The sequence below is a fragment of the Somniosus microcephalus genome, chromosome 23, assembly GCF_052327205.1.
Source record: "Somniosus microcephalus isolate GS21.2 chromosome 23, FLI_Smic_1.0, whole genome shotgun sequence".
NCBI classification, from domain to species: domain Eukaryota; kingdom Metazoa; phylum Chordata; class Chondrichthyes; order Squaliformes; family Somniosidae; genus Somniosus; species Somniosus microcephalus.
Genome location: NC_141009.1, coordinates 70,973,957 through 70,988,127, shown reverse-complemented (window position 1 = coordinate 70,988,127; position 14,171 = coordinate 70,973,957). Strand labels below are relative to the sequence as shown.

The 14,171-nt window shown below is 51.8% G+C and overlaps 1 protein-coding gene across 1 annotated transcript; it reads right to left on the bottom strand.

Moving 5' to 3' along the window:
* Positions 1 to 9,561: 9,561 nt before the first annotated feature.
* Positions 9,562 to 13,057, bottom strand: ajm1 (apical junction component 1 homolog). The gene has a single exon (XM_085966000.1). It carries the CDS (start codon positions 13,014 to 13,016, stop codon positions 10,062 to 10,064), a length of 2,955 nt encoding a protein of 984 aa, XP_085822126.1. The 5' UTR covers positions 13,017 to 13,057; the 3' UTR covers positions 9,562 to 10,061.
* Between the last annotated feature and the right edge of the window lie 1,114 nt (positions 13,058 to 14,171).

Below are 14,171 nucleotides of genomic sequence, written 5' to 3'. Positions count from 1 at the left end.
AGAAACAGCAAGGGGCAGAAAACATTGGTGGGAGTTGTTTATAGGCCCCCAAACAGTAGTTGTAATGTAGGGCAGAGTATAAATCAGGAAATTAGAGGTGCATGTAACAAGGGTAATACAGTGATCATGGGGGACTTTAATCTACATATAGACTGGGCAAACCAAATTTGCAGTAATAGTGTGGAGGACAAATTCATGGAATCTATACAAGATAGTTTTCTAGATCAGTATGTTGAGGAACCAACTAGGGAACAGGCTGTTTTAGATCTAGTATTGTGCAATGAGAAAGGGTTAATTAATAACCTGGCAGGAAAGGGGCCTTTAGGGAAGAGTGACCATAATATGGTAGAATTTTATATTAAGTTCGAAAGTGATTTAGTTAAATCAGAAACTAGGGTCTTAAATCTAAATAAAGCAAACTACTGTACGCAGGTATGAGGGGCGAGTTGGCTAAGGTAGATTGGGAAACTACATTAAAAGGTATGGTAGACAAGCAATGGCTAGCATTTAAAGAATTAATACATAATTTACAACAAATATACATTCCTTTAAGGCACAAAAACCCCACAGGAAAAGTGGTCTAACCGTGGCTAACAGGAGAAGTTAAAGATAGTAGTAGATCAAAGGAAGAGGCTTATAATGATGCCAAAAAGAGTAGTAAGCCTGAGGATTGGGAGGATTTTAGAATTCAGCAAAGGAGGACCAAGAAATTGATAAAGAAAGGGAAAATAGAATATGAGAGTAAACTAGCGAGAGACATAAAAACAGACTGTAAAAGCTCTATAGGTATGTAAAAAGGAAAAGATTAGCGAAAGTAAATGTGGGTCCCTTACAGGCTGAGACAGGAGAAATTATAATGGGGAATAAGGAAATGGCAGAGAAATTAAACAAATACTTTGTGTCTGTCTTCACAGAAGATGCAAAAAACCTCTCGGAAATAGTGGAGAACCGACGGTCCAGCGAGAATGAGGAACTGAAAGAAATTAGTATTGGTAAAAAAAAATTATTGGAGAAATTAATGGGACTGAAAGCCGATAAATTCCCTGGACCTGATGGCCTACATCCTAGGGTTTTGAAGAGGTGGCTATAGAGATAGTGGATGCATTGGTTGTCATCTTCCAAAATTCCATAGATTCTAGAATGGTTCCCGCGGATTGGAAGGTAGCAAATGTAACCCCACTATTTAAGAAAGGAGTGGGAGAGAAAACAGGGAACTACAGACCAGTTAGCCTGACATCTGTAGCAGGGAAAATGCTAGAATTATTATTAAGGACGTGGTAACAGGGCACTTAGAAAATAATAATAGGATTGGGCAGAGTCAACACGGATTTATGAAAGGGAAACAGTGTTTGACAAATCTGTTAGAGTTTTTGAGGTTGTAACGAGCAGAATAGATAAGGGGGAACCAGTGGATGTGGTGTATTTGGATTTTCAGAAGGCATTCGATAAGGTGCCACACAAGAGGTTATTAAATAAAATTAGGGCTCATGGGATTATGGGTAATATACTAGCATGGATTGAGGATTGGTTAACGGACAGAAAACAGAGAGTAGGAATAAATGGGTCATTTTCAGGTTGGCAGGCTGTAACTAGTGGGGTACCGCAAGGATCAGTGCTTGGGCCTCAGCTATTCACAATCTATATCAATGATTTGGATGAGGGGACCAAATGTAATATGTCCAAGTTTGCTGATGATACAAAGCTAGGTGGGAATGTAAGTTGTGAGGAGGATGCAAGGAGGCTTCAAGGGGATATAGACAGGCTCAGTGAGTGGGCAAGAACATGGCAAATGGAATATAATGTGGAGAAATGTGAAGTTATCCACTTTGGTAGGAAAAATAGAAAAGCAGAGTATTTTTTAAATGGTGAGAGATTGGGAAATGTTGGTGTTCAGAGGGCCCTGGGTGTCCTTGTACACGAATCACTGAAAGTTAACATGCAGGTACAGCAAGCAATTAGGAAAGCAAATGGTATGTTGGCCTTTATTACAAGAGGATTTGAGTATAAGAGTAAAGACATCTTACTGCAATTATATAGGGCCCTGGTGAGACCACACCTGGAGTATTGTGTACAGTTTTGGTCTCCTTACCTAAGGAATGATATACTTGCCATAGAGCGAGTGCAACGAAGGTTCACCAGACTGATTCCTGGGATGGGGGGATTGTCCTATGAGGAGAGATTGAGTAGACTAGGCCTATATTCTCTAGAGTTTAGAAGAATGAGAGGTGATCTCATTGAAACATACAAAATTGTTACAGGGCTTGACAGGGTAGATGCAGGGAGGATGTTTCCCCTGGCTGGGGAGTCTAGAACCAGGGGTCACAGTCTCAGGATAAGGGGTCGGCCATTTAGGACTGAGATGAGGAGAAATTTCTTCACTCAGAGGGTGGTGAATCTTTGGAATTCTCTACCCCAGAGGGCTGTGGAGGCTCAGTCGTTGAGTATATTCAAGACAGAGATCGACAGATTTTTGCATATTAAGGGAATCGAGGGATATGGGGATAGTGCAGGAAAGGAAATTGAGGTCGATGATCAGCCATGATCTTACTGAATGGCGGAGCAGGCTCGAAGGGCCAAATGGCCTACTCCTGCTCCTATTTCTTATGGCCTTCCCGCAGATCAGATCAGAAGTGGGGATGTTCGCTGATGATTGCAGTGTTCAGTTCCATTTGCAACTCCTCAGATAATGAAGCAGTCCATGCCCGCATCTAGCAAGACCTGGACAACATTCAGGCTTGGGCTGATAAGTGGTAACATTCGCACCACACACCGCCAGGCAATGACTATCTCCAACAACTGAGCATCTAACCACCGCCCCTTGACATTCAATGGCATTACCATCGCCGAATCCCCCACCATCAACATCCTGGAGGTTACCATTGACCAGAAACTTAACTGGACCAGCCACATAAATACTGTGGCAACAACAGCAGGTCAGAGGCTGAGTTTTCTGTTGCGAGTGTCTCACCTCTTGGCAGTGTGTACCTTCTACAAGATGCACTGCAGCAACTTGCCAAGGCTTCTTCGGCAGCACCTCCCAAACCCGCGACCTCTACCACCTAGAAGGACAAGGGCAGCAGGTGCATGGGAACACCACCACCTCCAAGTTCCCCTCCAAGTCACACACCATCCTGACTTGGAAATATATCACCGATCCTTCATCGTCGCTGGGTCAAAATCCTGGAACTCCCTCCCTAACAGCACTGTGGGAGTACCTTCACCACACGGACTGCAGCGGTTCAAGGCGGCGGCTCACCACCACCTTCTCAAGGGCAACTAGGGATGGGCAATAAATGCTGGCCTTGCCAGCGACGCCCACATTCTGTGAATGAATTTTAAAAAAACACACATAAACATGTACACAAAAACACATATATGGACACATCCACACACACGCAGACATACCCATGCAAAACTACACACTCCAACAAAATCACAATTACATACACTGAGATACACACGCGCACGCACGCACACAGGCACACAAGTATGCTCACGCACGCGCAAACACACGCACACACACAGAATCTGATACATCACACGGTGACTAACTGAACCAGAAGTTTTAATCTCTGCTCTCATAATAACCACAAGTTGTGACAGAGCTAAAGACATGAGGCACCCACGATCAGGAGCAGAACCAGAACAGAATCAAAACCAGAACCAGAATCAGAACTAGAACCAGGACCAGAACCAGAACTAGGCCCAGACCCAGCACCAGAATCAGGATCAGGACCAGAATCAAGACCAGGATCAGGACCAGGATCATGACCAGAATCAGGATCAGGACCATAATCAAGATCAGGACCAGGATCAGAACTAGAATCAGGATCAGGACTAGAATTAAGATTAGGACCAGGACCAGAACTAGAATCAGGACAAGAATCAAGAAGCAGGAATCAGGACCAGGACCAGAATTAGGACCAGGAGCAGAACCAGAACCAGTACTGCTTGACTTGAACTATAATCTTTTGTTTTGATTTTATTTTAAGAATTAATTTCTGACCTCCACCTCGTTTTCTTCCTCATCCCTGAAGATGCTGACTCTCATCAAGTCCAGGGTCACGGGTGGATTTGACCAGGGTCACGGTGGATTTGACCGTGGTCACGGGTGGATTTGACCAGGGTCACAGGTGGATTTGACCAGGGTCACCGGCGGATTTGACCAGGGTCACGGGCGGATTTGACCAGGGTCACCGGCGGATTTGACCAGGGTCACTGGTAGATTTGACCAGGGTCACCGGCGGATTTGACCAGGGTCACCGGCGGATTTGACCAGGGTCACCGGCGGATTTGACCAGGGTCACGGGCGGATTTGACCAGGGTCACTGGTAGATTTGACCAGGGTCACCGGCGGATTTGACCAGGGTCACTGGTAGATTTGACCAGGGTCACTGGTGGATTTGACCAGGGTCACGGGATGATTTGACCAGGGTCAATGGTGGATTTGACCAGGGTCACGGGTGGATTTGACCAGGGTCATGGGTGGATTTGACCAGGGTCACGGGTGGATTTGACCAGGGTCACGGGAGGATTTGACCAGGGTCACGGGTGGATTTGACCAGGGTCACAGGCGGATTTGACCAGGGTCACAGGCGGATTTGACCAGGGTCACAGGCGGATTTGACCAGGGTCACTGGCCGATTTGACCAGGGTCACTGTGGATTTGACCAGGGTCATGGGTGGATTTGACCAGGGTCACGGTGGATTTGACCAGGGTCACGGTGGATTTGACCGTGGTCACGGGTGGATTTGACCAGGGTCACAGGTGGATTTGACCAGGGTCACCGGCGGATTTGACCAGGGTCACGGGTGGATTTGACCGTGGTCACGGGTGGATTTGACCAGGGTCACGGGTGGATTTGACCAGGGTCACTGGCGGATTTGACCAGGGTCACGGTTGGATTTGACCAGCTGTAACATCAGCTTTTCAATATATAGAGCGAGAGAAAGTTCTGTAAGATTGCCTTTCCAGTTGTGATTCTGGTCTGTTGGAACAATTCACTCCAGGTCTGCAACATAAACATCAGGTCTCAAGAATCCACAGTCAACATTCGCTGTCATTTTAAAATACTGTACAGATCATTGGATGCATCGCAACAACAACATCCTATAAACACCTGAAGCTTAATATTAAGAAGTTAGAGGTGGAAATCAAAGGGTCTTGGGAGGGGAAGGAGAGGGAGAGGGAGCGTGTGCGAGGGGTAGGGATAGGGGAGAGGGGGAAGGCGGAAGAGAAGAGAGAATCTATGACAGGTGCTGCCCTCGGGAGAGACCCCACCAGCAGGGTGAAGTCAGCCAATCGCCCTTGCCTTTATTCTGGATCATCATCCCCAATCTTTCTCTGTCACCTCTCAAAGCCCCGGAATACAGTTAGCTGTCAGCTGTGGCTCAGTGGGCAGCACCCTCGCCTCTGGGTCAGCAGGTTGTGGGTTCAAGTCCCACTCCAGAGACTTGAGCCCATAATCCAGGCTGACACTCCAGTGCAGTGCTGAGGGAGCGCTGCGCTGTCGGAGGGTCAGTACTGAGGGAGCGCCGCACTGTCGGAGGTGCCATCCTTTGGATGAGACGTTAAGCCGAGATCCCATCGTCTCTCAGGTGGATGTAAAAGATCCCATGGCACTATTTCGAAGAAGAGCAGGGGAGTTCTCCCTGGCATCCTGGCCAATATTTATCCCTCAATCAACATCACTAAAACAGATTATCTGGTCATTATCACATTGCTGTTTGTGGGAGCTTGCTCTGCACAAATTGTCTACCATATTACAACAGTGACTACACTTTAAAAGTACTTCATTGGCTGTAAAGCGCTTTGGGACATCTATGAAAGGCGCTATATAAATGCAAGTTCTTTCTTTGTGTATTCCCATGATCTCCCTTCCTCTCCTGAAGCCGGGGATTCTGCCTGGGGCTGCAGGCATCGTATGCTCCATAGTACCTCACCCATAATGTCCATTCTTCGGGTGAGTGGCAAGCTATTCCACGTGGGCAACATCCCGGCCCTAACCAGTCCTGCCCTCACCCGATGTCTCACGCAGCAAGCAGGAGTTGGAATCCCGACTAATGCTCCTTTTCTCCCCCTCCCCCTAGTCCAGGGATACGAAGGCTGATTGCCACATCCCGACTGCTGACCGGGGCGGCGCTTTGAGTTTCTAAAGGTTTCTTAGGATCTCAGGTTCCCAGCTCCAGACTGCACCATTCACCAGCATAGAGCAAATAACTGCAGCACCATCTCAAACAACTAGGGTTAGATACAGAGTAAAGCTCCCTCTACACTGTCCCATCAAACACTCCCAGGGCAGGTACAGCACGGGTTAGATACAGGGTAAAGCTCCCTCTACACTGTCCCATCAAACACTCCCAGGGCAGGTACAGCACGGGTTAGATACAGAGTAAAGCTCCCTCTACACTGTCCCATCAAACACTCCCAGGGCAGGTACAGCACGGGTTAGATACAGAGTAAAGCTCCCTCTACACTGTCCCATCAAACACTCCCAGGGCAGGTACAGCATGGGTTAGATACAGAGTAAAGCTCCCTCTACACTGTCCCATCAATCACTCCCAGGGCAGGTACAGCATGGGTTAGATACAGAGTAAAGCTCCCTCTACACTGTCCATCAAACACTCCCAGGGCAGGTACAGCGTGGGTTAGATACAGATTAAAGCTCCCTCTACACTGTCCCATCAAACACTCCCAGGGCAGGTACAGCGTGGGTTAGATACAGATTAAAGCTCCCTCTACACTGTCCCATCAAACACTCCCAGGGCAGGTACAGCACGGGTTAGATACAGAGTAAAGCTCCCTCTACACTGTCCCATCAAACACTCGCAGGGCAGGTACAGCACGGGTTAGATACAGAGTAAAGCTCCCTCTACACTGTCCCATCAAACACTCCCAGGGCAGGTACAGCGTGGGTTAGATACAGATTAAAGCTCCCTCTACACTGTCCCATCAAACACTCCCAGGGCAGGTACAGCACGGGTTAGATACAGAGTAAAGCTCCCTCTACACTGTCCCATCAAACACTCCCAGGGCAGGTACAGCACGGGTTAGATACAGAGTAAAGCTCCCTCTACACTGTCCCATCAAACACTCCCAGGGCAGGTACAGCACGGGTTAGATACAGAGTAAAGCTCCCTCTACACTGTCCCATCAAACACTCCCAGGGCAGGTACAGCGCGGGTTAGATACAGAGTAAAGCTCCCTCTACACTGTCCCCATCAAACACTCCCAGGGCAGGTACAGCACGGGTTAGAATACCACCAAATACCAGAGTGCGATAGGACAGTGTCTGACCCACTGTCCCAGTGTGTATACAGAAAATGTCAATGAGTGATCCATCCTGGATTTTCTTCCCTTAATCCAGTGGCAGTGAGGCTAATTGTCCTGTTTCAAACCTTAGCCCGGGTAACAGCTGAACATAGTTAAATTTAAATGTAAAATTTGTATCCTTTAATGCATACGAAGTCAGAAATGACTAAAAACTCCCTCTGGTACATTAACCCTCCCATTGAAGCCCCCCCCTCTGGTACATTAACCCTCCCATTGAAGCCCCTCCCTCTGGTACATTAACCCTCCCATTGAAGCCCCTCCCTCTGGTACATTAACCCTCCCATTGAAGCCCCTCCCTCTGGTACATTAACCCTCCCATTGAAGCCCCCCCCTCTGGTACATTAACCCTCCCATTGAAGCCCCTCCCTCTGGTACATTAACCCTCCCATTGAAGCCCCTCCCTCTGGTACATTAACCCTCCCATTGAAGCCCCTCCCTCTGGTACATTAGCCCTCCCATTGAAGCCCCTCCCTCTGGTACATTAACCCTCCCATTGAAGCCCCTCCCTCTGGTACATTAACCCTCCCATTGAAGCCCCTCCCTCTGGTACATTAACCCTCCCATTGAAGCCCCTCCCTCTGGTACATTAACCCTCCCACTGAAGCCCCTCCCTCTGGTACATTAACCCACCCATTGAAGCCCCTCCCTCTGGTACATTAACCCTCCCATTGAAGCCCCTCCCTCTGGTACATTAACCCTCCCACTGAAGCCCCTCCCTCTGGTACATTAACCCTCCCATTGAAGCCCCTCCCTCTGGTGCATTAACCCTCCCACTGAAGCCCCTCCCTCTGGTACATTAACCCTCCCACTGAAGCCCCTCCCTCTGGTACATTAACCCTCCCATTGAAGCCCCTCCCTCTGGTACATTAACTCTCCCACTGAAGCCCCTCCCTCTGGTACATTAACTCTCCCACTGAAGCCCCTCCCTCTGGTGCATTAACCCTCCCACTGAAGCCCCTCCCTCTGGTGCATTAACCCTCCCACTGAAGCCCCTCCCTCTGGTACATTAACCCTCCCATTGAAGCCCCTCCCTCTGGTACATTAACCCTCCCATCGAAGCCCCTCCCTCTGGTACATTAACCCTCCCATTGAAGCCCCTCCCTCTGGTACATTAACCCTCCCATTGAAGCCCCTCCCTCTGGTACATTAACCCTCCCACTGAAGCCCCTCCCTCTGGTACATTAACCCTCCCACTGAAGCCCCTCCCTCTGGTACATTAACCCTCCCATTGAAGCCCCTCCCTCTGGTACATTAACCCTCCCACTGAAGCCCCTCCCTCTGGTACATTAACCCTCCCATTCAAGCCCCTCCCTCTGGTACATTAACCCTCCCATTGAAGCCCCTCCCTCTGGTACATTAACCCTCCCATTGAAGCCCCTCCCTCTGGTACATTAACCCTCCCATTGAAGCCCCTCCCTCTGGTACATTAACCCTCCCATTGAAGCCCCTCCCTCTGGTACATTAACCCTCCCATTGAAGCCCCTCCCTCTGGTACATTAACCCTCCCATTGAAGCCCCTCCCTCTGGTACATTAACCCTCCCATTGAAGCCCCTCCCTCTGGTACATTAACCCTCCCACTGAAGCCCCTCCCTCTGGTACACTAACCCTCCCATTGAAGCCCCTCCCTCTGGTACACTAACCCTCCCATCGAAGCCCCCCACTCTGGTACATTAACCCTCCCATTGAAGCCCCTCCCTCTGGTACATTAACCCTCCCATTGAAGCCCCTCCTATTATAACTTTTCCAGAGAGAGGTTCAGTGAGCTGAAGGATATATCCCCTGACTGGGTGTTTCTGTTGCTGCTCCCTCAGCCTTTGGGCAGGTCTTCCTGCTCCTCACCGTAACGAGCCCTTCTTTCAATGTTTTGCATTATTAGAGTGGTAGAGGTGACAGTGAGAAGAATCTGTCCTTTTTCTTACCCATTGTTGGCATGGAGTGGTCTCAGATCCCATGGCCCAAGGTCCGTGCAATATTTGGTCCCCAATCTCAGTCCCGCCTCAGCCCCTCGATGGAATCATGGCTGCTCTGTACTTCCATTTACCCGCCTTGGCTCCATATCCCTTAATACCTTTACTCAACAAAAATCTATCAATTTTAGTTTTGAAATTTTCAATTGACCTCCAGCCTCAACAGCTTTCTGGGGAGAAACCAATTTCCTCACACAAACCAATCTCAATCTGGCCTGAGTTAGACTAAACCCCTCCCCCCTTCCCTCCCCTTCCCCAGAAATAGAAGGTAATTCCTACTTTTAAAAATCATCAGGACTCATACTGAAACACAAAGTGTCAGCTCCCCAAGGAGTGGGAGTGGGTGGCAGGCTGATTGGAGCTCACTGACTGGTTTAAACTCGCGCTCGTCTAATGATCCTCTGATATAAACAGAACATCTTTTAAAGCTTTTCCACCCAGATTATAATTTTGAACCTGTTCAAAAAAACATCTTTATTGTAAAAATATTGGTGGTTTCCCTACGCTGCTTCTGCCATCCCTGTTGCTATGGTAGCAGTGCAGGCTTCCCACCAACCTTCTAATGGCTAGGCCTGGCCAGGGGTCAGGGGTCAGTGTGTAAAACCCCACACAGCAGATGGGCTCCTCCATTTTAATTAATAACCACCCAGCAACGGGCTTCAATAGATTCCTCATGTCCTTATATAAAATACATTATCTACAAATATATTAAATAAGTTTTAAAACATTCTGTTGCAAGAACAGGAAGTGGTGCGTGTGATCACATCATGTCCTCCAGTAGGTTGGGCTTGCGAACCCACTCCAGTGTCAATGGCTCCGAGGCGGCCATTATCATACACATGAACTGCTTGCCCGTTCTCTTGTCAATGGGGTAAATGGTGGTCGGTGTAAATCTCTTATTGCTCTCCACGAACTCGCAGAGATCTTGGTAGATTTTGGGGTACTCGTGGCGCAGGAACACCCCTCGGATGCGAAGCTCTCGCTGTACGTTGATAAAGCACACCTCCCGGGCCTTCCTTCCCGACTCGCCTTCTTTAGCGATGTCTGTCGTCCCGGGAGGCGGGGTCAGGATCAAGGTCTCCATCTCGTCGTCGCCCTTGAAGACCTTCTTCTCGGGGCTGGTCGAAGCCAGGGCGATCTTTGCGAACCTTCGAACCGTTGGTGTCTGGAGGCGGGGAGAAGGGTTCTCAGGCACTTTCTGCCCCAGAGCGATAGACACGTTCAAGAGGAAGCATTCCTCGGGGTCGTACTGCCTGCCAGCCTCCTGGATCTCCTTCAAGTACTCCCCCAGGTGATCCGCGTAGCCTTCCAGCTCCCTGACCGACAGGTAGGTAGGAGCGAGGAGCAGGCTCTCCAACCCGTACTGTAGGAAATTCTCGGCGGATCCTGGGTTGGGAAAGCCGAGGAATAGAACCCCCTTGCCCCTCGATAAGTAGCCCATCCTGGCAATGCGGGAGAATGCCTTGTGGGCAGCCTGGTTCTCCCGGCAGCTCCGCAGCACGCGCTTGCAGGTGCTGCTGACCCGGCCATACACGCAGGCCTCCTTGTGCATTTCCCAGTCGTCCTTCCTGCAATTCCTGGAGCAGTAGTAGGTGTAACAGCTGTGGCAGGATTTGAAGTAGAGGCGGGCATTGAAGAGCGTCTCCGTGAGGCCGCACTTGAGGTTGGAGCACATCATGGTGTCCACGTCGTCGGAGCTGGGATCTTGAGGAGGCCCGTCACATGGACTTGGGTAGCTGGGGCTTCTGGACATGCCCAGAGAGTGAGCATCGGGGCTTGAGCCAGCGCACATAGGGTGGACCTTCATCTTCTGAGGTTCTGTGGTGTGCACCAACAGCGTCCTGGCACCGTACTCTCCGGGGAGATCTTCACCTGCGATGAGCTTCCTGAGCTGGTCCACCAGTGTGTCCGAGTCGCTAGGCCTTCGAGTGGCCGGCGTTTTGCACGTGTCAATGACCAGATCTGCCAGGACATCATCCAGCTGCTGCTTGCCCGGCTGGTGCGGAGAGCCGCTCAGGGAGCTGCCACTCGTCTCCTTCACGTTGTCCAAATTGCACGACAGCAAATCGTTGAAGGAGGCGCTGAGGCTGTTGCCCCCGTCGAGCGCCTGGCGGCTGCGAGCCCTCCCGCCAGCCTGGGCTTTGCCAGGCCCATTGGCCCTGAGGTCATTGTCGGTGATGGTTATTTCGGGGGTGATGTACCACGACCGTCCCTGCGTGCCCCTGCCTCCGTCCCCCTGCAGCTTCTCCGCGAGGGAGCTCTCCGAGAGGGAGAGCGCAGCGTAGCGCTGGGGTGAGCGAGACAGGTTGACCACGGTGGGCTGGCGCCTCCCCTCCGGGGAGCGCGGGCGTTTCTCCGGCGAGGGCAGCGTCTCGTAGCTGCGGCAGTTGGAGGCGGGGAACTCCCTGCGGCCACTGGGGGATAGGATATTGTCCCAGGACTTGGAGTAGTGCCGCGAGTCCGACCCTAGTCTGTGCTGGTCAATCCCGTAACTGGAACCGTAAGGGGAGAGTGACCCAACTCTGCCATCCCAGTAGGGTGGGTATTGAGATATATAACCCTGGTGGCCATGGGCAGCTCGGTTGGTCCCCCACCAGTCATGGTAATGCATTGGCGAAGCATACCTGTGCTGCGAGGGCCTTGCCCGCTCCTCGGTGTAATAGATATTCGGCTGGGCAGGTTGGCGGGGTAGTCTCCTGACGTCTGGGTAAGATTGCTCACTGAAGGTTGGTGGTGTCTGGACCAGCTGGGGAGGCCCCCTCCTGCAGTCCTCCCTGTAGCACTGATGCGGCGAGCAGTTGTTGTGAGTTGCGAGCGTCCAGTATTCGCCGCTGTACGTCTCGCTGGGTGAGCGGGTCCTCACCACCCGGCGGTTGGCGGGCACGGTCAGGCTCCGGCCCGGCTGCGACTGCCAGCTCGCCACGCTGCCGTGCTTCTGCGGCGTCCTCCAGGTGCGCGAGGAAGGGTGCTGGGCTGGGTCCTCCGGCTTCATGTCCACGCGGCAGCGCACATGCGCTCCCGGGCCCGGCTTCACGTGCTGGTACTCGTCGTAGCTTTCGTAGCTGTCGCTGACAAAGAGCGGGGAGTACAGACTGGCCTCGCCCCGCTGGGGCTGCAGTTTGATGGGATGCACCTCGTTCATCCTCGTCCTCACCGTGTGGCACGGGTCCCTCCTCGGAGACACCTCCGCCCTCTTGTGGGAGTCCCTGTGCGCACGCAGGGCTTCACGCCCCCTCCGAGACATCGCGGGTGAGCCCACCTCCACGGCGACAGGTCGGTAGGTGGTCTTCACCCTGGGGGCACTCTTGGACCGGCCTCTCTTCTTCGCCTCTGGTTTGGGGGCCTCCCTGTGTTCCACTGTCTGAGCGCACAGGCGGCTGGCAACCAGGTCGGGGGCCGAGGAGCGGAGGTAGACCTGCCTCCCCAGGGAGTCCCAGGCCAGCTCAGGGCTGGTGGCCCGTCGGTCAGGCCGTCGATATGAATACTCCTCCATGGGGTCTCCTGAGTCTGGCTGGCTCTCTAGTGACTGGAGGAAGTCAAAGCTCCGACACTGTCGCTTGTTAATGTACTGCTGCGTGTCCTGTAGAGAGCTGGGAGTGGAGGCATCACACTTGTGGTGGGCTTGATAGACTTTGGGCTCGCCTGGCATTGGGCTGACTTTAATCTCTCGATACACAGTAGATACCAGTATGTCCGGTGGGTCTGTCCGTGTCATCTTAAAGGAACTGTAATCTTTGCTGAATTTCCTCAGACCCTTTCACAAAGAATCGACCCTGCAACAACAGAGGCACAATTAACCTTTGGATTGTAAAATGCTTCTTCTTTTTGTCATGCACAGGGCCTGTTGTCGTGTACAGGGCCTGTTGTCGTGTACAGGGCCTGTTGTCGTGTACAGGGCCTGTGGTCGTGTACTGGGCCTGTGGTCGTGTACAGGGGCTGTGGTCGTGTACTGGGCCTGTGGTCGTGTACAGGGCCTGTGGTCGTGTACTGGGCCTGTGGTCGTGTACAGGGGCTGTGGTCGTGTACTGGGCCTGTGGTAGTGTACTGGGCCTGTGGTCGTGTACAGGGCCTGTGGTCGTGTACTGGGCCTGTGGTCGTGTACAGGGGCTGTGGTCGTGTACTGGGCCTGTGGTAGTGTACTGGGCCTGTGGTCGTGTACAGGGCCTGTGGTCGTGTACTGGGCCTGTGGTAATGTACTGGGCCTGTTGTCGTGTACTGGGCCTGTTGTCGTGTACTGGGCCTGTGGTAGTGTACTGGGCCTGTGGTAGTGTACTGGGCCTGTGGTAGTGTACTGGGCCTGTGGTAGTGTACTGGGCCTGTGGTAGTGTACTGGGCCTGTGGTAGTGTACTGGGCCTGTGGTAGTGTACTGGGCCTGTTGTCGTGTACTGGGCCTGTGATAGTGTACTGGGCCTGTGATAGTGTACTGGGCCTGTTGTCGTGTACTGGGCCTGTGGTAGTGTACTGGGCCTGTGGTAGTGTACTGGGCCTGTGGTAGTGTACTGGGCCTGTGGTAGTGTACTGGGCCTGTGGTAGTGTACTGGGCCTGTGGTAGTGTACAGGGCCTGTGGTCGTGTACTGGGCCTGTGGTAATGTACTGGGCCTGTTGTCGTGTACTGGGCCTGTTGTCGTGTACTGGGCCTGTGGTAGTGTACTGGGCCTGTGGTAGTGTACTGGGCCTGTGATAGTGTACTGGGCCTGTGGTAGTGTACTGGGCCTGTGATAGTGTACTGGGCCTGTGATAGTGTACTGGGCCTGTTGTCGTGTACTGGGCCTGTGGTAGTGTACTGGGCCTGTGGTAGTGTACTGGGCCTGTGGTAGTGTACTGGGCCTGTTGTCGTGTACTGGGCCTGTGGTAGTGTACTGGGCCTG

Coding starts and splice junctions, on each gene's coding strand:
- ajm1 (XM_085966000.1), bottom strand. CDS start 13,016: ATGACACGGACAGACCCACCGGACATACTGGTATCTACTGTGTATCGA.